Genomic DNA, 25,512 nt, shown 5'->3' with positions numbered 1-25,512 from the left:
CCCACCCCTGCCCCAGCACCAGTAAATGTTGCACTATGTACACAAAGGGGATGCTCTCTTTGCATTGACAGTAGGACGCACTAACGTAGAAGTTCAGTTTTTAATTTCCAAGAGCCCAATGGACTTCATGCATCTAAAAAACTAACAAACCCAGGCTGCTTGTAGTTTGGGCCTGAATGGAGGGGATGCCTGCTGTTGCATCAGTCACACATCTCACTTTATTTATGGTTTGCACAACCGGGGCTGTGACAGATTTCCCACGGTGCTCCACTGAACAGTGGCGAGGGGCTGGCTAGAAGTGCGTGTACTTTGTCCTCAGCCCTTGTTTGTAAATTCCACCCCACTCTCTTCCCCAGCAGAGTCCTTTCTTCAAATAACATCTTACTGGAAAGCACAGTATGCAAAAGTGATAAAAGCAGTAACCATAAGTTTGTTTTCTATGTCTGAGTGTTTCTGTTTCATAAGTAAGTTCATTTGTCTTTTTTTTAGGTTCTATATATAAGTGACATCATATGATATTTTTCTTTCTCTTTCTGGCTTATTTCACTTAGAATGACGATCTCCAGGTCCATCCATGTTGCTTCAAAAGGCATTATTTTATTATTTTTTATGGCTGAGTAGTATTCCATTGTATAAATATACCACACCTTCTTTATCCAGTCATCTGTTGATGGACATTTAGGTTGTTTCCATGTCTTTGCAGCCCATATTTGGCTAGGGACCCCTTGCTGAAATTCCATGGTCCGCAGCCCACAAATTGGGAATCACTGCACAGAAATTAGGAGAGGAGAAAGAAATAAGACTAGAGTCCTGGAGGGAGTCACACTGTGACAGGGCTCTGGGGTCTAGTGAAGGAATTTGTGCCTATGCTATCTGGCAGTGGAGAACTATTAAAAAGGCATGTGCAGTTATTATTATATTATTATTAAAGCCAAGAAATGACATGATTGGACATGAACCAGCAAAAAAAGGATTACTCTTCTGCAATTGAGTCCCCTTCCCCGTCTCCAGCTGTCTGAGCCTCAGCGTCCCCTATGTCCACCAGCAGTTTCCATCCAGGTCCTCCTGGATGAGGGCCAGTCTGACACCGCTGTCCCACCTTCGTCAGAGGTGATTACTGTCTGGTGCAGCACCATCTGAAGTGAGCGGCCCAGCCCAGGCCTCTGTGCCCTCGTGACGGTGAGCCCCCAATGATGTACACAAATGAATGCAAGTCTAAATCAAAGAACGTTTAATTGCTGAGTCAGGAAACACGGCTAGAGGTAGCACCCCACACAGGTCTGGGGAAGAAGGCTGTGCTTCCAGTTGGGCTCTGTGCTCTGTTTGCCTTGGTGAGAACTGCTGAAGCTTTTGGGACTCCAATCCGTCCATGCCTAAAATGTGGGGTACACATGTCTATCACCTTCAGACAGGGCCATGGGGATGAAGGTGTCATTAGAGCTTGTGAACACATTGTGCTTCCTGGAAGAAAGACAACACTGTGAAATTTTACTATCTACCTACTTAGCTTTTTGTTGATCCAGTTCCCTTCTGTTTTTCTTTTTGGGGGTCCACGTAGACTTTATTGGGTATTAATTTCAATAAAGGCTTCCTTGCACCTCAGAGCAGGATTTTATTTGGTGCCTCGGAGAATGTCTTCCCATAACCTGGACCCTTAAAGGATTCCTCTTGGTCAGGGTGAAAGAAGTTCAGCTACTCAGTTCAGTTCAACTTAACAAATATTTACAGAAAGTCTACGAACAGAAGCCTAGCCCTGAGAGGCAGGGCAGGACTGGAAACAGCGGGGAAGGTTATGAACTTTGGAGCCAGGCCACCAAGGTTGAGTTCCATCTTGACAGCGCCAGGTATGTCCTAGGAGAGCCTTGGTCACCTCTTGGAATCTCTGTTCTGCTACCTGTAAAATGGAGGTAGTCACATCCATCTCATGGGCAAAGTAGTAAAAAGGTGTAGATCTCATAGCGACGAGTGGGTGGGGGTTCCCAGCTGTCTCCCTCCTTTAGGATCCGGCCTCTGGAGAAGAGAGGGGAGAAGATACCGCTTCCTTTATTCTGTTTCTCCTCCCTGAGGCCCTCTGTCTAGTCCTTGTTTATCCATTTTGGAAAGAATGCCAGCTGGTTCAACCAAAGGCCCTGGAACTTTCTCATCTCAGTTTCCCCCAGCGCTCCAGGGCAACCTGCTTCCTCCAGTTACTCCCTCCTTCCCCCAGGTACCTCCAAGGCCGCCACACTAGTACCCCCCCCCAACCTTCTTTCCTAAACTATTCCCAAGAAGAAGAAAAGAAGCTTTTCAGTGTTTTGAGAAGGAGAACACAGTGGAAATGGCTTTGCTCTGTTGCACCCACTTCAGAAAAGACCAACCTGTGGGCTCCATGAAGGCGAGCTTCAGGCAGCAAGAAGAGGCGTGAGGCCAGGCAGGGTGGGCTGAGACTGTCCCAGACAGACAGTCCAGGCAGGACCAGCACAGGTGCCCTCAGTTCCAGCATCCAGCATAGAACATGCCTCTAGAATGTTCCCGGGCAGACACCGCCATCCAGCCTGAGAGAAGCACGCTAAAGGTGTCCACTTGGGGCCCTGTCCCTCCCTGAATGAAGCTCCTTGCTGTTTCTCAGGTTGCCAGGGAGGAGAGCGGATGCAAAGAAACCCTCGAATAGGCACTGCAGAGGCCAACACACTTTAAATTAAGCTTCTGATGCTTAGAAGGGGCTGGGATTCCCACAAATCCCCTGGTGCATGGAGCTCTGAGGTGGCGTGTTCAGCCTGTTTATCCTTTTAGAAGTGGGCCTGGGAAGCCAGCAGTTATTTGTTTCCGTAAGGTAGGCGCTCATCAGGTGGGTGGTCTTTGCATTTTCTGTGTGCTTTGATTCCCTTCCTCTTCTTTTCAGGACCACTGAGGGGTTGACTTTCCCCTCTCCCAGCAGTGCTTGGGGCCTCGGCTGCACTGTGCATCTGCGCTGGGTTTTCCCACAGGCCCCTGCAAAGGCAGCCCGCTTGTCTACGGAAAGCCCTGGGTGGCCCCGTGGGGGGAGCGGGGCTGCAGCTGTGGGCCCCTCCCTTCTGCCTCGGGCTTTGATCAGGTTTCGTGGGGGCTGAAGGCAGCCTGACCTCCCATCTCCAGCGTCTCTCAGGTGGAAAGTTCTGTTCAGCCTGTCTGTGGCTTCAAAGGCTCTCCCTCCTTCGGGCTGGGACGAGACTGATAATGGTTCTCATTTTGTTGTCGTGTGATCTCCCAGCAGCCCCCATCTTTCCATTGATAGGCTTTTGCCTGTTTGCTTGGGCCGCTTTGGCCGAACTCAAACCACCTTTCTGGTTGAGGAAGCACATTGACATCCTCTACCACTGAGGCTCCTTTGATGGCTCAGAAACGGCCTCCAGCCCAGACAAAGGTGACCAAGCCGCTGCAGCCAGGCACCTGGTGAATCAGACTCAGGGCATCGGGCAGGGCAGACGTCTGGGAGGCAAAGGACTCCCTGAGCCTGCGAGTCTGTCAGGAGGAACCCTCAGCTCCGCCCTTCCTGCCTCAGCAGTCCGGGGCTGAAGGAAGGCGATGCTTTCTGCTTCAGTTCCCTGCAGGAATCCAGCCATGGGGCCCCACGGCACACACCGCCCCATGAACCTGGGCAGAGCAACGAAAGGCTGCAAACCCTGAAGTCAACTACATTTCCCAAGAACTTGAGCTATTCACTGTCTTGAGCCGCAGGCACTAGGCCAGCCAAACTCGGGAAGTTCCTTTTCTGGCCTATTATTTCCAAGGGTTGTGGCTTCACAGCCTCAGTTCTCAGACCATGGGGTACACAACAGCTCATGCAGCCACTCCAGGGCCCGCTTCAGGCTCCCACCCCGCACTGCTGCTGCCCCGCGCTCGGACCACCCAGCGCCCTGGCCTGGGTGAAGGGACCTGGGCTGGACCACCACGGCGCCTGCCAGCAGGTTGGGGATGGGGGTGCTGCATCCCCAGAGGGCCACGTGCTTCGCCAGGCGGACAGGGTTAGGCTGCACATGGTCCTTCAGTTTCCTCATATTTAACGTGAGGGTGGCCAAGGGCAACAGGAGCGGTCAGGAGAGCATCCTTCTTCCCCAGCCTGATAGCACAGTGCTCTTCCTTCCTTTTGATCGTACTCAAAACAACTCCTGCCATAGAACAATGAGCCCGGGAGGAGGCCAGAGGGAATTTATTATGTTGCTGTCCCGGGGCACAGCCTTGCCTGACTTTATCTCGCACAGAGGTCTGCATGGGAGGAAATCTGGCAGGTCCTTGGGTCGTCTCCCTGCTCCAGGTCTGCCTCCAACACGGAACACTGGAAGGATGGGGTAGCAGCTGCCATGTTAGCCACGGCCCAGCCAAAGCCCCGGCCAGTGGGGGTCAGCCCAGATCTCCTAAAACTCTGATGGGGACCCAGTGAAAGGCACAGGGACTCAGAGCCTGAGTCCAGCTGGACAAGAGGGGGCCCCAGATGTGCCAGGCTGCTCAGGACAGGCCTTTCCAGAGCCCTTCTCTCAGCCAGTTTCCTCCCTTCTTGGTCCTGGCTGCGGAGGGGAGCTACTCGGATGTGTCTTCTTTGCGGACTGTCCAGCTTTTATTCGGCAGGGGCTACTTCGGTGGGGGTTTTCTCTCTTCCTCCAACATGGTGAGAGAGGAGAAAGCTTCAGGGGGCCGTGGGGCTGAGAGGACCTTGATCGGTCTCAGGTGTGACTAGATTTTCCCCAAATGTGGATATTTTGTTGTTCGCAGGGTCTAACCAGGTTCTCTCAGCAACCTTAATCTCAGTCAATCCACACCAACTGTAATGCCAGCGTTGCTAATATTCAGAAAATAAACAAATCCTGTTTCATCATCCAGCTGGGCCCTGTGGGACACCGTGGGACTCTGGACCTACTGTCTTTGTGGGGCTTAAGCCTTTTGTAATGCAGTGGATCCAGCATAGGGAGACCTGGGCTCATTCGCTGATTGACGCTGAACAGGCTACAGGCCCTCTCAGAAACTCAGTTTCCTCATCCGTAAGGTGGGGATGCAAATACTAACCTTGTAAGATTATTCTGAGGATCGAATGACAGAATGTAGGTAAACGCATCTAGCATATGTTAAACGTTCTAGAAAGAGTGTGATCATTACTGTTACCACCATGTCTGATCCGACCTCCTCGGATTCTGAGTGAGCCAGGAGCCCCACTCTCAGTCCTGAGGAGCAAGCACATGAGGAACACAGGCGGAAACAGACCTGCTGCACGAAGTTCACAAAGTTCACCCGAGACGCCAGCAGCAAATCTAGCCTGAACTTGGTTTTCTAGACCTCCAGATTCTCCCGCACTCCAGTCCCTTCCTCTCTCTGTGCACCTCTGTGTTAGCTTCCCAGGGCTGCTGCCACATCGTATCACAAGCCTGGTGGCTTAAACAACAGAAATTCATTCTTTCACAGTTGTGGAGGCCAGACATCCAAAATCAAGGTGTCAGCAGGGCTGTGGGCCCCCTGAAGGCTCTAGGGGATGATATGTCCTGGCCTCTGCCAGCTTCCGGTGGCTCCAGAAGTTTCTTGGCTTGTGACAGCATCGCTCCAGCCGCTGCCTCCATGGTCATGTGGCCTGCTCTTCTTCGTGTCTCTCCCCTCTTAAAAGGATACTTGTTATTGGATTTAGAGCCCACCTGGGTAATCCAGGATGATCTCATCTCAAGATCCTTCACTTAATTATATCTGCAAAGACCTTTTTTCTAAAGTTCACCGTCACAGGTTCCAGAGATTAGGGTGTGACATATTGGGGGGGGTACCATTTAGCCCACCACACCCATTAACCCTGCAAAATGTTCCATTGGATTAAGACAAGAGCTCTTACCCGGGGTTGGGGAGGAGGCTCACTCCCCTCCAGGCTGACATCACTGGTTCTCCACATGGCTCCCCAAAGGGAGTGTGGTCCATCTCAAAAGATAATCTGGCTGCTCATTCTCTATTTACCGGCCGGTAGTGTGGACAAGTTCCTCCTGCCCTGTGAAAAACTGCCATGTCCCTGTGTCCAGGGACAGGGCTCAGTTCAGAGCTGCGCCTCCTGTTCTAAGCCAGATACATTGTGCTTTCCAAGTGATTTGTGCCTCTGAGGCTTATGGATGAGCTGTGAAGACCTACTTCCAAATGGTGAGTCTCCTTCCTGCCAAGCCCCACAGGAAGCACTCATTCTCCCAGTGCTCAGACCCTTCCCATTCTCTCCTTGCCAGCCTCCTGAGGCCCCACACTCACTGAGAACACCCGGGAGACCCACCCCCTTTCTCAGAGGCCTCCTCTGGCCTTGCTCCCCAACCCTCTGTTCCGTGTCTTCTTTCAGACCCTCGTTCAACCATAAAAATCTGTGTCTAACGGAAAGAGCATTGTCCCAGGGGCTTCCCGGCCCCTCTCAGGAAGGCCTTCTCCCTGGACTGCTGAGACTTCAGCTGCCAGACTGAAGGAAGGAAAGGAAGATTATAATACAAGAGTATTTTTTTCTTCCAATCAAAAATACTGATATGTAGATTTAACCTAGGCCTTGGCTCCTTGTAGGCAGTTTCAAGAAAGAAATCAGTCCTGTGCCCTTTCCCTCTGAAGAGTCCAACTCAGCAGGGCTCTGATGGCCTTGCCTTTCTCCTCAACAGCTACTATTAATAACTTTGCTTTTGCAGCTTTCTCTTTAAAGGTGTCCCTCCTATTTCTGGCTTGCAGATGTTGATGAGTGGCATGTGTTGCTTTCAGCATTCAGCATTCACAAATGGGGGCCTCTAAATGCCGGATCATGTGCTAACAGAGCCCCACATGTTTACTGGAATCTGGCCAAGGATGGAAAAGTCACTCACTGCAACCCTACAGTTTTGAGAATAAAGTAGGAGTGAAGACAAACTGGAAAGAAGACATGATAGACAATGAAATTCTTCAGTGTGGTTGCTTACTTAGCTAAGGAGAATCGGGCAAGGAGATGGTTAAACCATCCTTCAACTTCAGCTCTACAGAGGACTCCACTTTCTCCCCTCTCCCTATCGTCGTGTTTGTGCAAAATTTGTATCTTTACATATAGACTTCCAATTTCATGTACATGGAAAATGGCCCTTTAGACCTAGAAGGGCCTTGTGCCACCTTAGAATGTGACCCTCAGAAGGATAACATCTGACCTGTGCATGCACATTACAGGTGGGAATGTAAAAGGGTTCAGCCACTATGGAAAACAGTGTGACAGTTCCTGAAAAAGTTAAATACAGAATCACTACATGATCCAGCAATTCTACTCCTAGGTGTAAACCCCAAAGAGTTGAAAACAGGTATTCAAATAAATACATGTACACAGACATTCATAGCAGCACTATTCACAATAGCCAAAAGGTGGAAACAGCCCAAATGTCCATCAGTGGATGAATGGTTAAACAAAAGGTGGTATGTCCATACAATGGGGTACTACTCAGCCATAAAAAGGAAGGAAATACCGATACCCACTATAATGTGGATGAATCTCAAAAACATGCTAGTGAAAGGAGCCAGACCCAAAAGTTCACACCCTGTAAGATTCTATACATATGAAATATTGGAAATAGGTAAATCCAGAGAGACAGAACACAGGTTGGTGGTTTCTAAGAGGTGAGAGGAAGGGTGCTTGGGGAGCACTGCCTCATGGGTAGGGGGTTTCCTTTCAGGGCGATGAAAATGTTTGGGAACCAGATAGAGGTGGTAGTTGCACACAACACTGTGAATGTACTTAATTGTTCACTTAAAAATGGTTATGCTTTGTAAATTTCACCTTGATAAAAAATAAAAATGAAAGAAAAGTTAACCCCCCCTAAACTGACCTTTGTGTTCCAGGCATATTTCCCTCCTGGGCAGAACTGTGTGCCCATTTTCTTTGCCAGGGCGCCGAATCGGCTTATGGTGCAGATTACTGTCAGGCTTGCTCTTGATCCCACTTCTGAGACACAGCCTCTAAAACTCCATGACTAAAGCTGAGTCTACCCAGTGGCAACCAAACATTTCAGCAGAAAACAATGGGTGTGGGTGAGAACACACTAATAGCCAGGTTGTCATTTTCCAGAGTTTGGGTTTGTGACGGTAGAGTGGATTTTCTAAGCAAGATGAATGGGTTTATACATTTCTCTGTCTTTAAGAATTTCTACAGGCTTGTAAGAAGAAACAGAACACAAGTGGCAAGACACTTAAAACATGCTAAAAATATGTTTAAGGCCTCCATAAAACCGGTCCAGGGTTCTTTTTGAAACTGTTGAAATTATGAAGGTAGAAAGTCCATGTTTCCAATTATATTAGCTCCATCTTTGAGAAATACGAAGAGATCTTTTAGTTCTGTGCTTCCAGAACAGAGAAGATTTGTGACTTAGAGGAGAAAATTGCCTATAAGAAGTACTGGGGGCATGGGGACTTTGTGTTAAACAGGACAGAAAGTCCTAAGTCTGATGCCTGAACTGTCACTCATTCACTCATGCACTCACACACTCAGCATGGGCCTGCCCTGGGCCAGCAGGCAGTGGGCTAGTCCAGCTCAGTGAGAGAGTGGGGCGGGCACACTGCAAGTGCTCAGACTGAGGCAGAGTGCCGTGGGAGCACCATGAATCATTGCCTGGGGTGATGGCAAAGGCCTCCCAGAGTTGCTGACATCTAAGCCTCAAGTGAAGGAAGATTGAAACAGGGGATGAGCATTTCAGGCAGATAAGCTCACCAACCACGCTGGCCATGAAAGCAAGTGGCCTGTCTGGGGAACATGGCATGTGGAAGGCTGGGGAGGGCTGTAGAGAGGAGGGGAGGCTGTCCAGGCAAGTCCAGGACCAGGCTAGGAAGGGCCTTGCATTTAACCCAATTCTTTATGCTGACTTTTAACAGCCAAATATTTATCATAAATCATTTTCTTTAATCCTCTCAATAGCCCCTTTATGGAGATGAAAACAGTGAGGCTCCGAAAGGTTAAGTGATTACCCCAAAGAGGGCTGCGCACATCACTGGAATGTACAGGGTATAACGAAATGCCCGGAATGGCTGAACGGTTACTGCCGGGGAGGTGGGGAGGAAGGTGGGTTCAGGGAGGGCACTGGAGGCTTTAACTGGATCAGTAAGATTTCCTTTCTTAAGCTGGGTGTGGGTCAAGGTGGCTCTTTATGCCTTTTTGTATGTGTGAAGTTTTCCTAATGACTTTTCAAGCCACTGGACTAGTGCATTAGGGGAGCATCTCTGTTGGAAAGCTTGCAGTGCATGGAGGCTGAGGAGCTCCTGGAAGCACAAGAGCTGCCCTTTAATGTTCCAATGCCTGCTGAGCTTCCCACTGTGTGGCATGTAAGTCGCTATGTTTTTATTCCCTTTGCCAAGGTCTCAGTGGCAACACTTGTACAGAAAAGGAAGGACACAGAGGTTTGACCCTCTTGGCCCTTGAGCAGATGGTTACTGGAATTGAATATTTCCCAGCCAAGGATGTATGAGGAGAGAGGAGTGAACCTAAGCTCCACTTTGTGTCCTCGGGGACAGTTTATATGCTGCTTGATGGTCCTGCTCTGAGTTCTTTTTCAAGTGAATTTCCCTTCAGTTACACTGTTTGCTTTTCCTGCAGGAGCATCCTGCCCCCTCCAGTGCAGCCCCAAGAAGGAGACCCAGCCCCTGCCTTCCTGGTGTGCAGAGCTTAAAACAAGAGCCTGCTGCCCATCGGACATCCTTACCATTTCCAGCTATTGAGTGTAATCAGGTGTGCCAGGATCTGATTTCAAAGCTCACAGCAAAGGGGCTCAGAGGAATCCTCTCTCCCTATTGCTCCAATGGGAGACAAAGGGGACTGAACAAACAGGATGTGCTGAGTTCTGCACAGAGGACTGCCCCAGCAAGATGGGCGGGTGGGATGCAGGGCTGGACTAGACGGCCCGTGAGCTGGGGCGCTGGCATGTGTGAATCGTGCCCCAGAGAAACAAGAAGCAGGGCAAGAAGAAAAGACATGCTGGTTCATCTGACAGCCTCTCTGGATGGCTCTTGATAGATAGTCACACTTTTCCAGGGTCTAGGGAGTTACAGAATCCCTGCTCTACTAGAAGATCCCGATTCTGGCCATTCACCTTGCAGAGAATGTTGATATTTTTAGAAATTAGAGAGAACTCGTCATGCCCTGTGGGCAGGAGAGGAGTGATACTCAGGGATCCAAGAGCAAGTTAGGACTGATGTGGGGGTCCAAGTGGGGAAGCCCCACGGGCTGCAGCCCAATATTTGGGTCCTAATGAATCCATTTGTTTCTGTCCCTGTTTCTCTCTTTTACCCTAGACTCTGATTGCTGGGCATGGTAACTTACATCTAGTAAACTCTCTCAATCATTAACTTGAAAAAGAGTCCAAAGTCATTCCAGAGAACAGGACCCTTCTTAGAAGGATATAGGTCCAGGGAAATTTTCAGTATTTTCTTCTCTCCTTCCCACTGCCTATGTTTTTATAAAGAGGAAATCAGAGATGAAAAGAAATGTTCATCAAGACCAAGGATAGATGGAAACAACCTAAATGTCCATTGACAGATGACTGGATGAAGAAGCTGTGGTATATTCATACAATGGAATACTACTCAGCCATAAAAAATAATAAAATAATGCCATTTGCAGCAACATAGATAGACTTGGAGATTGTCATTCTAAGTGAAATAAGCCAGAAAGAGAAAGAAAAATACCATATGATAACACTTAAATATGGAATCTAAAAAAAAAAAGACAAACGAACTTATTTACAAAACAGAAACAGACTCACAGACATAGAAAACAAACTTATGGTTACGGTGGGGGGAGTAGGTGGGAAGGCATAAATTGGGAGTTTGAGATTTGCAGATACTAACTAATATATACAAAATAGATAAACAATAAGTTTATATTGTATATTCAATATCTTGTAGTAACTTATGGTGAAAAAGAATATGAAAATGAATATATGTATGTTCCTATATGACTGAAGTATTGTGCTGTACACCAGAAATTGATACAACATTGTCTATACTTCAAAAAAAAAAAAAAAAAAAAAAGACCAAGGGTAGGAAGCAACTTACACGGGGAGAGGAGGTGACCCTGGGGTTAGACAGACTCCCTCATCAATGGCAGAACCTAGTGGTATCTGCCTCTGGTGCACCATCTTTCAGAGATACAATCACTGGTGCCTTCGACTAGGAGTACTTGGAATATTGCCTGCAGGCACATCTGGTTCTTACAGTTACTGGGGGATACACCTGGCATTTTGTGGATGAGACAGGAAGAACAAATGTCCTCCAGGACACAGGACAGTCCCACACAAATGAAGAACTACTCTAGCCTTTTACTAATAGCTGGCATGCTACACGTCAGCAATGGTTGGGAAAGAAAAACTCAGCAAAGAGTGGGTATATGGAGAGCGCAGTGAACACACCAGGTATAAATGATTTCTGTTTACGTAAAGAGATGACATGATTGGAGCTTTTCCTTAGTGGTCAGAGTGGAAACTGGGTGTGGGGTCCTTGGGGGGAATTGTAGCTTTATGTGCCTGGTCTGGTACGAGGTACCACAGAGGCAGTGGTGGGAGGGATGACAGTTTCGTGAGGTCGCTTATGTATCGAGCTGAGTGCAGACACTGCCCAGCATATGGTAACTATCAGCGAACATCCTTCCAATTCTCCAGTCTAAAATCATTACAGTTATGCTGTATGGAACAAAGAAAGCATAGACAGGTAAGGCTTGGCTGAGTGGTCAGGGTTAAGTTTAGACCTGAATGACAGCAAAGATCCAGTCCTGGGATCCTTGTCCCCCCTACCCTACCTCAACCTCTTTATAAGCTCTACCAACCAGGCACCTGCTTTTACCAACCACTGTGCCAGGCCTTTGGGCCTGCCCTTACACAGCACTTTATATCTTCAACTCTGCTTTTACGTAGAAGGAAAACACCAGCTGTTTTCAAACTTCCTCATCAGAGAAAGAGTTCTTCCAGGGAGAGCCTGCAGGGATGGGGGCAGAATTTGAGCTCTTGCTCTCTTCAATTGGAGTAGCCCTTCTTTGACCCGTTTTAAATCCTAGACCTCTAAAAAAGATCCAAGCTATTTATCGAGGGTCCTTGGTGTGCCTGACACTGTTCAAGGTGCTTACGGCACATCAGTGGGAAATCAAAGATGCCTGTGCTCGAGATTGTACCGTAGCAGGGAAGCCACACAGCGAACGGTAAACGCAGTGAGTTCTTTATTACGCTGCATGGTGATGAGTGCTGAGGGAAAGTAAAAGTAGTGCAGGATGGGGGCAAGGAGAGTGGGCTGCTTTTTAAACTGGGTAGGTCTCATGGAGAAGGTGACACTTTAGCGAAAACTTAGTGGTGAGGGGGTCAGGCTAATATCTGGGGAAGGAGGTGTGGGCATCAGTTATGGGACTGTTCTGGGAAAAGCAGTCCAACAAATGGTTCAGAAGCGCAGAGGCGCTGAGGGGGAGGATGCCTGGTGACAGGGGCAGTGGGGAAAGGGGTGGGACCTGGGTGACTGCAGCAGGTGAGCAAGGCGGGAGTCATGAGATGGGGCAGCGGGGGCTGCTAGGCATGCAGGTTTTAAGGACAGGGGATGGACTTTGCTTTCAGTCTGAGTGAAAAGGGAGTCACTTCAGAGTTCTGAGCAGAGGAATAGCATGATCTGATTTGCCTTAAAACTAGAGAATGGGTCAATGCAGTAGCCCAGGTTCAGGCTGTGAGTGATGGTTGAAAAACCATCCATTCATCTACCGGGTCACCCTCCTGGGTCCCTTGGGGTAAAGACTGGACATATTATTTCTATTCCCATTTTACACATTGGGAAACTTGTGACTCAGGGAGGTCACAGGGGTTCGTTGAGGTCACAGGGCTGGAAGGTGGCTGTCTGGAAACAAGTCCTGTAGCCTCCCTGAATTGGTCTTGGCAGGGTACCAGGAGCTGTCTGCTCCACAGTGTCCTTGTGAGATTCTTGTGTCCGTCAGGACTTTTTTGGTGCAGAGAAAAAACCCTCTGGGACTACAGTCATTCCTCCTAATCTGCGGGGTCTACGTTTCAAGACCCTCAGTACCTAAACCATGGATAGTACTGAACCCTATATATAGTATATTTTTTCCTTTCCTTATTAAGTCGAGGACTTTCACCCTTTCACTTGAAAAGAGCACTTTACAGCTTTTCTTTGGCACATCCGAACTGCCAGCATCACTACTCTTGCGCATCGGGGTGATTATTAAGTAAAATAAGGGCTACTTGAACACAAGCACTGTGATACAGTCAATCTGATAACCCAGAAAGTTACTAAGAGACTAGTGGGCAGATAGCATACACAGCATGGATATGCTGGACAAAGAGGGGATTCGAGTCTGGGGCTGGATGTAGAGGGACAGTGCAAGAGTTCATCACGCTACTCAGAATGGCATGCAATTTAAAACTTACAAATTGTTTATTTCTGGAATTTTCCATTTAATACTTTTGGGCCATGGCAGACCGTGGGTAACTATAACCATGGATAAGGGGGGACTACTATACCTTGCTTTTTGAAATTAGTATTTTATTTAATTAAGTTACACATCGAAAAACTCACTTTTCCCTTACTTAGGCTTTAAAGTTCACCTTACAAATCTTACTTTCTTCTAGTTATAAATTGTAGATGCTTAATAAAAGTCGATGGGTGACATCCTCACATTTCAAAGATCCTTTCTTGCCTGATGCCTCAACAATGCATCCAACATGTTCCACCTAGTACATCATACATCCTGCCGTAAATCACGCAAGAAAGGAAGAGAGGGGCCTGCTGGCAGCCTGGGGTGGAGGTGCGACTGGGCCAGATGTGGCTGGTGACCCGGGCTGGGGGTCCAGGCTCCAGGGGCCTGTCGGCTTCCTGCAGACATGGTGCTTTTGGGCAGGGAACCACAGGCAGGAGGTTCAAGGGGCGCCTGAATGAGGGAAGAAAGGGGAATGTTCTCTCTTCCCCTATTCCCTATCTCCCTCCTTATCCTGACTCTGGAGAAATATCTGTGAGGGCAAAGTGGCGGGCTGGTTTTGCTTTCTACCATGCTGATTAACAACAGAGGTTCCAGGGACAGCTTTACAGCAAAGGGCTAAGTCCCTCTCTCCTTCCATCTACCACCCCCCCTTCCCACCCCACAGTTTACCTCTGTTCTTCTAACTCCTCCTCTCTCCCCCTCGCCTCTCAAGACTCTAGCCCTCTACCCCTCCTTTCCCTCCAGTTCTTTGGGCCTCAGAGCGCTCAGCCCTCCCCCTCCCCCCATTTCCCTCCAAACCCCATGCTCTTTGTTGCTGAATTCAAGGTTCTCAATACAATAAAGCTTTGATGATTTGCCTCAATTGAGGAGGAATGTCAGCTTAAATTAATGAAGGGTCTGAATAATAGAATTTTAAAGCAGGGTTTAGTTGCTTTCACGTTGTAAGGCATCCTTTCCAGGGGAGAAGGCTTCGCATTTACATGCGGTAATAGCTGATGTTGAGAAATGGGGCAATATGTCTTAGCCTTTTAAATGCTTCAACAGAAAAGAGCCTTTTATAATTGGCATATACTTTCTTTGAATCAGAGTGTTTCTGCTCCTCAAACCTTTCATTTTTAGTGATCAACATTTCTTTTTACTGCCGTGATTTTACTGGGCTTCTCACAGATCCACCAGTTTCATTTCCTGAATTTTTTTTATGACAGAGACATTTCCACACTGAAAGTCTCTTTAGACATTCTTAATTTTCAATGGCACGAGCAATCCATGAGCACATTCTCTTTGCAAAAAAATTAAAACCTTAAAAATAACAATAGTTGAAAACATAATAAGAGAAATTTCTGTGTCAGCTTATAATGCCACTTTCGTTGAAATGGTACTAATGTTATCATCTATAACAAATCATCCTGCACAAAAACTTCTTCTTTGAGGTCCTATCCAAAAGGGAACCACCTACATCTGATTGGGTCTTGCATTCTTGCAAAAGTGAGGCGTTTCTGAACTCTGAGTAGTTAAAGCTCTCAGCTCTCCCAGTCAGTACCACTAAGCCTCAGTCCGTCCCCATTTCCTTACTGCCTCTCTTTCCTACATTCCATTCCTACATCTCTGCCAGGAACACGCACCAAGATGAATGTTAACAATGATTAAATCTAGATAAGGCTACTTGGGCGCTCATTATATTGTTTCCTCTACTTTTCTGAATATTTAAAATTTTCATAATAAAATAAAAACTTAGCAAATTCTAAGAATAGCAATACAGCCAAGTGACCTTTGGACGCAAAAGGACCGGCTCTAGTCACCACTGTCCTCCTGCTTGGGATTCCCGTGCCTGCATGGGGCAAAGCTGAGCCTCGTCTACAGGCAGAGTAACAAGAGTGGTGCATGGTGTATTTCTTAGCAATATGCACACTTTTGCAAGCCCTGTCCTGTGTATTTTTCTCTTCCTTCGGGGGACAGATAAGAAAAATGTCCCCATTTTACAGATGAGGAAACTAAGAGGTTTAGAGATACTACCTAATAATACTGGCTCAGTTTTTGCTTTCTTATTAGGCAGCAGGCATCATTCTAGGCATCTCTGTGTGTTAACTAATTTCATCCTTATAACAGCTCTGAGTTACATGTATTACTCGCCCAAGATTACAAAGCTCAAGTGGTGGGCTGGAATATGAACCTGGCAGTGTACTTGTGACCCTGAGCTCTTCAACACCTACGTCCTCATGTGATGACATTACAGATGTCTTCCTAGTGTTCCAAGAGTGGAAATCTGGCAGCCTCCAGAGTTCATTCAGAATATAACTGTGTTTATTTGGCTTACACAGTATTTTATAATTTTTGGAATTAGTTACTATAACTTAAAGACTTATTTAAAGAAAAATTTCATCTGAAAATAGAAATTTCTGGCTTCCCTTGAAAAATCAGAAGTTCTGGCAACATTACTTTGCTCGCATTCCACGAAGTAACAATTGGCTGGAGCTGGGTACACGCTGCCCCTTTAGACAGGGCATGCTCTTTCCAATTTGTCACAGTCCTCACTATCCCGTATCATTGCACCTGGCCTCTTTTTGCCACTCTGTTACCTGTTTAGCATGAGCGTTTGATTTTGCAACCCCTGCCTGTAAAAAACTACAGCTCCAAAGAAGTAGGGCTAATAAGAGGTAATGTCTGCCCTGGTGCTATCAACACACTAAGTCATTTATTCATCTATCTGTCTATCCAGCCAGCCATGCCTTCATGTAGCTCTTCACCCATCCACCTTTTCACTCTGTCTCCGGTGCCCTATCTAGCTTAGCCATTCTCAAATTGACTGCACAAAGTCACATTTCTTGACTAATACCTACTTTGCTCCCACTCAGGATTAGATGAGCACCATCCGAGGATGGAAGATGACGATGACTGAGGGAAACAGCACTGTGGCAGGCGTTATGGACTGAATTGTGTCCCCTACCCCCAAATTCATATATTGAAGCCCTTATCCCTGCTATGACTGTATACAGAGATAGGGCCTTTAAAAGGAGATAATAAAGTTAAATGAGGTCATAAGAGAAGGACCCTCATCCAATAAGACTGGTGTCCTTACAAGAAGAGGCACCCAAAGGAAAGACCATGTGAGGACACAGCATGAAGGTGTCCATCTGGAAACCAAGGAGAGATGTCTCAGGAGAAACCAAAGCTGCCAGCACCTTGATCTTGGACTTCTAGCTTCCAGAAGTAGAAGAAAATAAATTTCTGTTGTTTAAGCTCCTCTATAGTATTCTGTTACGGAAGCCTTATCAGACAAGTAGAACAGTGAATAGTTTTCCATGTGTCTCCTGCATACTCTTTCCACCTCCCCAGCTCCTGACTCCTCTCCTCTGCACAGGAAATCACCTAACACCTAAGGGCATTTAGGTTAGTTACTAAGAGAAGTGGTAAGCAGTCCCAGTTAAGGTCTGCTATTTCTCCAGAGGTGTGAATACCACTGTCAGATGGTCTGGGAGGGTGGAGAAAGGGCTGGGAAGATGGCACCAAAGAATTCTATCAGGGAGATGCACTCAGGATATTTTGCTAAACCTGAAATGGGGAGATGTCGCCTGAAGTCCACAGCATGAGGTGACTTTGGAGCTGAGATGTGGGCATCGAAAGTATTAGCAAAACTCAAGGTGGCTTAAGGAACGTTAAGAGTTACAGGTTGCTAGTTGCTTGGGTTTAGTAAGCTGTGTTTGTCTGGAGAGTCTGAGTCCAGCTTAAAGAAAGTGATGGTCAAAATAATTACTGCAAAATTGTCTTTGTCATAAGCCTTCCTATGGGTTTCCTCCAGGTGTTCTACTTAGAGAGACTTACATTATTAACACAAAGACATGTGGTTGCTGATTAACCCCAGAGGGGCTTAGAAAACTGGGAGAAAGCCAAACTGGCTTCTGCTCCATCTTTGCATCAACTTTCAAGCTGTTATAGTGGTAATAACTGTGGAGGAGGGATGTGGTGTTGGAGGGAGAGATCAGACAAACCCCAGATGGGTTCTCAGATCCCAGGGGACAGCCAGGGGTAAGAGGCTTCTACCCCAGATTCTAAGCAGAATGAGCAGAGATCTGGAAGTGGTCCAGAGGAACTGGCTCTAGAATCCCACAGCAGCAGGATTAGAAACACCATCAGAACGGCCTTTTCTGCCGTCTTCGGCTCCTAGGGAAACTTTGCAATTTCAGTCAGTAGATGAAAGTGTCAGTCACAGGATAAGGTTTGTCCAATGATTTAATCACCACCGACACACTCAGAGCTCAGGGAAGGGCACGAAAATACGGGGTTGTTTAGATTTGCCTTTAATGCATTTCTAGCCTCGTATTCACTGAAAGGAATACGGAAATCCTGAAATTTGAATGTGGATGGTTTGCGTTGGGCTTTTACCATCTGATGAGGTATAAAGGCAGTGGTCTTTGATGAGTAAGAGGCTAAGCTCAGTATCATAATTCAGTTTCCCCCCTAGTCCTCTGGGTGATGTGTGAATTCAGACAAAGCACAATTTCTCTGACTCAGTTGAAATAGCGCAACACCATAAATGACCAGTCCTCCAAAAACAACATGATTTGTGAACACTGCTAATGAAGAGCTTTGCACATCTTGGGAGAACACAGTTGGCAAAGACCTTATCTAAACACAGTCTTTTGCTTGTATTCTAAACTTCAGTTTGAAAGTAGATTGTTTGGACCTTGTTCTTCAAGGATCCAGAGCCATGGCTCCCTGAGGCCTGAGAGTGGGGGCCAGGGAAAGGCAAGGGTCTGGGATGGGGACTAGGAATCCTCACAGGGGTGAGAAGAAGGTCTTGGGGATTAGTGGAGCTAGAATACCTTCCCTGTTTGCTTGGTCAGGGTTCCTCAGTGGAAGTTTCTCTTGCTTCTGGTGATGTCTTGGGGGAAGGGAACCTGCTGTGGGGGATTGGGAGAAAGGGGAAAGGTACTCGGTCCTGGTGGAAGCAAGATTTTCTTTAGCTAAGGAAGGATTGTATTTCCATTCCTTCTTCTATATCACACCTTCCCCAATCTTCCTTATATTCTCAAATACATATTAAGACGTCTTCCTTCCCACTCACTAGTCATGCACCTCGGTGACTGGGTACTTTAACAGGGTGAGAAGTGGGACACTGGAGTCAGGGGCTTGGGGATGAGCAGTAACGGGGGGCCAGGTCTACAGTGATGAGCAGGGGAAGAAGCAGCAAGAGACAGAGTGAGGATCTGTGCAGCAATCCGGCTGAGGAGCAAAAAGTGCACTGGAGCTCGCCGTCCTGGTCTCACCTCTCAGGGCCCCTAAGAGAAGCGCCCTTGCCCATGCCTGCTGTAGCTTGAGCAGCCATTCTATCAGCTCCTCCCTCAGCCCACAACCAACTGGCTGGCTAGCGACCAATGATGTTATCTGAGACAAAACAATACGACGAGCCCACGCCAATCATATTCTCTCTTAGGAATTTTAATTAGGAAATACCCAGGAAGAAAGCCAATGGGCTTGCAGTTGAAAAGCTGAGGTATACAGACAGAAGCTCAAGAGCCCAGGATGAGCCATGGGCGAGCTGAAGCTCTGAGTGAACAGAATTATAGTACATAGGGCATGTCTGCTGGGAGAGAGAAGAGCCTTGGACGACTTGCGGAGAGAAGCAGGGACTCGAAGGTAATGAACCCCAGGGTTGTCTTGGCTCCTTAAGGCTTTCCAATTCCAGACCACCTGTATCCTTATCAACACCTGTCCCCTTTTACCCGAGGTAACTGACATTCTTCTCAATGGTAAGAGCCCAACTGTAAGTAATAGTCTGCACAAGTTCTGTGTAGGTAAGTTGAAACTGAATTATCATCCAAAGACATTTGCTTTGGGGAGAATGAGTAGGCTGGTCCCCTTAGCAAACGTGACCTACCACCGCTGCCTACTTGGAAGCATCTTGGGTACTTGAGATCAGGTGTTAGGCAGGAAATCGTGTGACCTAATTTCTCCCTTTGTTCTTATGATGTCAGGGCAGACCAAGACTATGCTTCAGTCCTGAAGAGAGATCTTGGTATCTATAAAGAATTGGTCTGGTCAGAGAAAGTTAAGTCCCTTTTAAGTTACTGAGATCCAGGTCTACAAGTCTCGCAGAGGGAAGCTTTAACACCGTGACTTCTGACCTAGTTAAAAGGAGCAGAGAGGTGTGGCGGCCATGCTGGTGCACAAGCAGGATCTCGTGAGTCATTTCTCATGTCTGATTTCAGGGCTCAGGAGGGCTAAGCTGGAAGGAAAACCGAGAGTAGCTCCTGTCAATACGAGACCTCATCCATTATGTCCACAGCCTCCTGGAAATGTCCCCCGGCAAGGCTGCCATCAGCGCTTGACTGAAAACACATGGAAGCGGCCCGCTCCGAGCAGGAATTCATTATTGGAAGAATAATAAGGGAAAGTTTTTTCTTCTTCTTTTCTCTCTGCTGCTGGGAAAGCTGCTTTCTGAAAACGTCTTAGAGGGAATTTGAATCATGTCTGGTAACAAGGGAGGGAGTGGAGGCAGAAGGGCACATTTCCAGAAGTCTTTTCTGGGCAACTTAAAGTGAGTTGTTCCACCTTAGATGTGTTACTGAAATCAGGCCATGGCTCCCTTTCACCCACTGTCCTTTCCCAGAGCTATGAGTATCTGATAGCTTCAAGGGAAAAGTGCCCAGAGTGAACTGGTTTTCCCTGGCTAGTCCATTTTTTCCAAAAGGTTGCCTGTGGACTAAAATGGGCTGCAAAACGATTTGGTCTTCAGCCCTCCACACTACCTCATAAGTCTTTGATAAGTGCCCAGTAATCTGAGCGAAAGGTATGAGGGGTGGACGTGAAAGGAGATGTCTGCCAGCTGACTGGGTCTGGCAGTATGGAGCAGACATTACAAGTGTTCACCAATACACAGTTCTCCTTCCCTTCCCAATACCGGGGTGGGGTGGGGGGGCGGTCCCAACTCCTTGGACTTGGGAGTGGATGCGTGACTGCTTGGCCATGGGAAGAGTGATGTGTGTCATTTCTTGGAAGAAGCACTTAATTGCCAATCCACAACCTCTCTCTCTCTCTCTCTCTCTCCACTACGACGGCAAGTGAAGAAGAACATGCTGATCCTGAAATGAAGTATTGAATCATCACACAGAGGACAGCCTCCCAGAGGGGCTCTCAGACATGCAGAGACCTGGCTTTAAATCACTGAGACTTCAGGGGCTTGTTTGCTTAGGCAGCAAAACCAAATCTGTCCTGACTTATGCCCACTCTTTTTTAGCCTTCTCTCCTTCCAGTTCTGGTTGGAGTTCAAGAGAACTTGTGCTGCATGTGAGTCCCGCCCTCACTGAAATTCAGAGACGCAGGCCATGTGCTTTCTCTTGCACTGGGAATATTCATCTGAGAAGTGTGATGGACTGCTTCCTTCCATTTAAACAAAAGCAGCCTCTGGTGAATTCTGTAGTGGAATAAAGAAAGTCCTTTCACAGCCACAGGACAAAAGTGATGGTAATGACATTAAGTCCAGAGCTTGGGAAAAAATGACATTCCCAAGTGGCTCTAAGACCATGATTTTTATGTCAGAGTCTGATATTCTGTGCTTCCTCTTGCCTCCATTACTTAATCCTCATTGCCCACCTCCAGAATTCTCATTTGGCAATTCTGGTTCTGCCAGACAAACTTCTTCAATCCTGTCTCTGAGCAGTCTCTTTGCTTACAACATACAACTAAAAGACACCAGGCACAGAGTTGAGCACTTCTGGGTTAATCCAGAGGTGCTCACTCCGTCGGCTGATAGGAAGCACACACTTCTGAATCGTCACCAGGACTGCAGCACGTCAACAGAGTAACTAGCATGCCAGTACAATTAGGGAGACAAACGCTGGACTTTGCCATATATATGTATAGTTACACACACACACTGAGGAAAGAAATCACTGCATCACATCCAAGTTCAATAAAAGCAATTCACAATACAAGACACCTCACTAGCATTTCATGGGTGGTATCAGTTTGGCCAATTTTCAGCTCATGAATGCCGCCTGTGTTTTCCTTCTTGCGAACATTCCCTGGGGCGCCTTTCCTGTGTGCGTCTCCTAATTTTTAATAATGGTGAAAAGAAAAGAACGCAGTGATGGCGTCTCTATTATATTCTCTGCAGCTACTTCTCCCACTGGAAGATCAGACCACCAGCATCTGCTCTGATGATTCGTCTATTTGGAAAATATTCGCTGAGCTCCTAATATGTGTATAGTATTGTGCTGAGCAGCTGAGTGAGGATGACTAAGAGGCTGTGATACACATGAACAGAAGTACTATAGGGGTGAGAGGGAGAGAGGAAGGAGCATGGCTGCCTGGGTTTAAATCCACATTCTATCACTTTCTAGCGAGAGACTGAACTTTCCTTGCCTCGTTCCTCATCTGTGAAGAACTGATACAGAGTCCTACCTTGTGAGACTGCGAGGAGGACCAGATAAGCTGATGTACATACAGTGTGTGTGAGATATACCAGCGACACTAAATGTTGACACAATACAAAGACAGTGCCTGGGTCCTGTCCCAGCAGCATGGCTTGTGGTGAAAGGCCTGGTGGGCCCTGGAGCAGGGACTGATTTGTCTTACTGTTTCCTGGGTTTAAAAAAAAAAAGGTCTCAAGTAGGAAGCCATTTAATCTTTCACATTTGGGACTGGGATATGTTTTCTTTGTACCTCTCTCAGACACCCCTGCGTGCCCTGTTTTAACTGCTTAGCTTTTCTTTCTTGGTGGACAGGGAAAGTGGAGAGAGACCAAATGCATCATTACAGAGAACAAAATATTTTTCTCAACTTCTCGAATAGTCCCTTGCTGGGTAAAATCAGCCAATTCATAGTCAAGAATTCATATGAAATGGACATTTAATCAGCTGCAAAAACTCAGCTTGGTTTTCACAAATGTTCCATTGAAGACCACAAGCTCTCAAAAGGCACCTCACTCAGAGGGAGACAACCACAGTCTGGAAACTGTATCCCCCACCTCTTCCAGGTCCATCAAAATCTTTTTCGTCCTCCAGTGCCCAGAGGATTGTTTGCTCTCCAGGAATACCTTCCCTGATTCACTCCAGCTGAATGAAATGTTCCTTCTTTTAAAGGCCCTTGCAGCATGTGGCTTGGGCAGACAACTATAATGTCAACTTAATTTTATTCTGCTTGATATTATAGGTAGGAGTACACGAGTCTTTCCCATTCCGTGTAATACATATAGCTTTTTTTTTTTTTTTGAGCTTTGCCTTAGTATTTGGTCTGTGCTCCACAAATACTGAGTTGTTAAAGGACTTTGCCATTCAACCATTCTTCACCGATCGGTACTTACGTGGTGCACAGCACTTGGTTGGGCACTGATAGTAGACACGAGATAAAATGAGACTTGATTCTAGCCTCCAAGGCATTTAAAAACCTCTGAAGGGGGAGCAGGTACAAAGCAATTCTCTAGAGGACAGCTTGAGGGTCACTTACAACTTGGATAAAGGAGGTCCCAGTGCCGAAGGATGGGAAGACTTGATGCCTAGCTTTGAAGGGGCTGAAGCCTCCAGGCCTTGCATTAAACCCAGCCTTGAATCTTCAGTTGGAAACCTCCTGGCAGCAGGAGGGGTAGGCTGGGTGTTCTGCTGGAAACTAAATTATCCTATGGGTCACCAATTGATTTATTTGCTAATTGACTGGCCCAGCCTTGGGCTTTAAATCTAAAGAAATCATTTCATCCTTTATTAAATACTGCATGAATCTCACTTTTTGTTCTACAGGGCCATACACAATATACCAGTGAAACTCGAATTTACACCACAATAGTTGTACCACTAATGACCTTCCAAATGCCACTAATACCATACATGTTCCGCTTCTCAGTTGGATCCGAACCTGTCAGTGAATTCTGAGCCCACTGACCTCCCTCTGGCACAAGAGCAGACCCCCACGCCCATGCCCGCCCCCAGCATCCCCCATCTTTCCATGATTTCATTTCTGAATCAGTTACTCTTTGGAGACCCCAATTCCTTTACACCTCCTCTTTTTATTTGGTGGACAATACTTTATTCGGAAATGTTCCCTCCTGTAATTACAAATCCTGTTAGTCATCCTCCTCCTCTCCCCAGGGGGATTGTAGGCTTTAATTAATTAATGTGGTTAAACTGCTTTGAGGTGCCTGGTTGAAAGGTGCTATATAAGTGCAAATTATTATTATTATGGCTGCTGACATCCCTCGGCGGCACAGCCCTCAGCCCCACGCATCTAGAGACCTGAACAAAGGCTTCTTCATCTTCACCTTCCCTGCTAGGTCTGAGATGGCTGGCTCAATGGTGGGAGGGGTGGGGGGCACAAATCGGTTACCATCTCAACAGCAATCAACTAATTAATCCCCATTATGTTGGCTTCCGTTTCCTTCTTCCAAACAGCGTGGTCCTGTTTCATCTCACAGATCACGCCCCCATCAGCTCTAGACAAAGGTCATGGCATCCCTAAGGCCTCTGTTGGTCTAAAGGGAAAAAGAGAGAGAAAGAGAGAGAGGGAGGGAGAGAAAGAATGTTTGGAAAAAACAAAAAAAAAACAAAAAAAACCTGTGGCTGTCATGAAATGCACTAACTTTTCACTAGAAGCCTAAATACGACTCTCCTTCTGATGGCAGTCCTCTTATACACATACCTATTACCCAGGGAGCCCATGGACTGGCAAACCAGAGACACCCAGAAACCCAGCACAGGTGTAGGCTAGGGCCTCACAGCCCTGGCTGGACTGCCGACAGCTACAGACAAAGGGAAGCCTTTCTGGGCTGGGTGGGAAGAGGTCATCCAGAGATGCAGGAGCCCCTCTTCAGCTTCCTCCACCACCCCCAGGTTTCCCCTGAGAAAGCCAGCTGCCATCTGTAGTCAGGAAGCCCTCACAAAGACCGGGGGCCATGATTTAGATGTTTTGTGCAACACCTAGCACACCCCAGCCCTTAACAAATGCCCAGCCCTTCGGATGCAATGGTAGCCATTGAAAGCAGCCCTGTGGGGGAGACTTGGCCTCTCAAGGGGACGCTGCTGACCAAAATGCTCCTTACAAGGTTGTGCCTCAGACCCTTTGTTAGCGTGGACGTGGGTGAGCCTCAGGGGGTCATGTCTTCATCTGCCTCCATTTATCCTCCCTATTGAAGGCCTCCTTCAGGACATCGGTCAGTCTCTGTGGGAAGTGATTTGGATGGCAACAAAAGAACTTGGGCCCTTTGGGGGGCCTTCAGAATTCAGTAAACATCTGGACACGGAAGGCCAGGTTCTCAAGCAGTCTAGCTGGGGAGATGTCAAAAGAGAAAGAGCTGTGTGTGCAAGGCAAGCTCTTAGTTCTGTGGCGACATTTGTTGCAGAAAAACACAGACACCCCAGTAGGTAGATAGGAAGATTTTTCAAAAGCTCCTCTGTTTGTCAGTTTTTGTGAGTGCAGTGCACTGTTTGTCAGTTCTCATGGCATGTGTGAGGAAATAGAAGTTTCACATGGCCAGGGTGCAGCATGTGATGGATGGTCTGGTGCTGCACGTACTATGAATAACCCAAGGTTGCATAAGCCTGTCCTGGGAATTGTCGTTAAGCGTTTCTGTTATCCCTGAGGTCTGTAAAGCACTTTCTAGTCAAGGTGATTTGTTGGATTCTCATCAGGAGCACATTTTAATTGACCAAAAAATGAAGTACTGAGGATAAGTGACTTACGCTTCATCACATGATAAAATTCAGGATCTGAACTCTTGATTCTCAATGTCCCCTTTATTGTTGAATCAATCCATTCAGGACACATTAGTCAGCATGATTCAACATTAGTCACATGGCACTAATCAGCGTTCCCTAGTGTGCCCAAATCTATCCTCAAACAGCTAAAGAAACTGGCCTCTGTCAAGAGACAATGGAATGCCATTTTTGTCAGGATTTGGGAGCTGACATCCAGTTTGAGTCCCATGCACTCTCAGGGACCTTCCTCAGTCATCCTAGATGGAATGAGTCAATTTCCTCTATCCTTTCAAATTCCATTGTTTGAACCTTGATAGTAGGTGTGACAGTTTGCTTTTGATGAAACTTACTTTGTTTTTGAGCTACTAAAAAAAAGGGGGGTGGGGACTTCTTTTTTTTCCAGCCTATATCCCCTGA

General features: G+C 47.1%; 1 protein-coding gene and 3 long non-coding RNA genes across 18 annotated transcripts in view; 3 read left to right on the top strand and 1 right to left on the bottom strand.

Annotated features, from left to right (window-relative positions):
• RAD51B (RAD51 paralog B) overlaps positions 1–25,512 on the bottom strand; it is a 723,675-nt gene that overhangs the window by 188,664 nt on the left and 509,499 nt on the right. Inside the window, exon 11 of one of the 15 annotated variants that reach the window (XR_004320786.1) lies at positions 648–767. The exons of 12 other annotated variants lie outside the window; for them this stretch is intronic. Coding sequence is in view for 2 of the 3 variants with exons in the window: in XM_032482245.1 (XP_032338136.1) it covers positions 23,857–23,873 (17 nt within the window). In the remaining variant the exon portion in view is untranslated. Of the gene's footprint in view, positions 1–647; positions 768–1,079; positions 2,011–22,243; positions 23,874–25,512 lie in introns of those variants that run through there. 2 more of the 15 variants (XM_032482247.1, XM_032482245.1) reach the window with 2 other exon arrangements.
• LOC116664322 overlaps positions 1,032–25,512 on the top strand; it is a 28,368-nt gene continuing 3,887 nt past the window's right edge. Inside the window, exons 1-3 of the long non-coding RNA XR_004320798.1 lie at positions 1,032–1,092; positions 17,478–17,487; positions 22,569–22,578. This is a non-coding gene — a long non-coding RNA (uncharacterized LOC116664322). The remainder of the gene's footprint in view (positions 1,093–17,477; positions 17,488–22,568; positions 22,579–25,512) is intronic.
• LOC116664317 lies at positions 10,977–16,654 on the top strand. The gene is made up of 2 exons (XR_004320789.1): positions 10,977–12,139; positions 16,267–16,654. It is a non-coding gene; the product is annotated as an uncharacterized LOC116664317 (long non-coding RNA).
• LOC116664318 lies at positions 18,846–21,493 on the top strand. The gene is made up of 2 exons (XR_004320790.1): positions 18,846–19,048; positions 19,621–21,493. It is a non-coding gene; the product is annotated as an uncharacterized LOC116664318 (long non-coding RNA).

Source organism: Camelus ferus, chromosome 6 (assembly GCF_009834535.1).
Source record: "Camelus ferus isolate YT-003-E chromosome 6, BCGSAC_Cfer_1.0, whole genome shotgun sequence".
Classification (NCBI taxonomy): domain Eukaryota; kingdom Metazoa; phylum Chordata; class Mammalia; order Artiodactyla; family Camelidae; genus Camelus; species Camelus ferus.
This window is presented reverse-complemented; position numbering and strand designations above follow the sequence as displayed.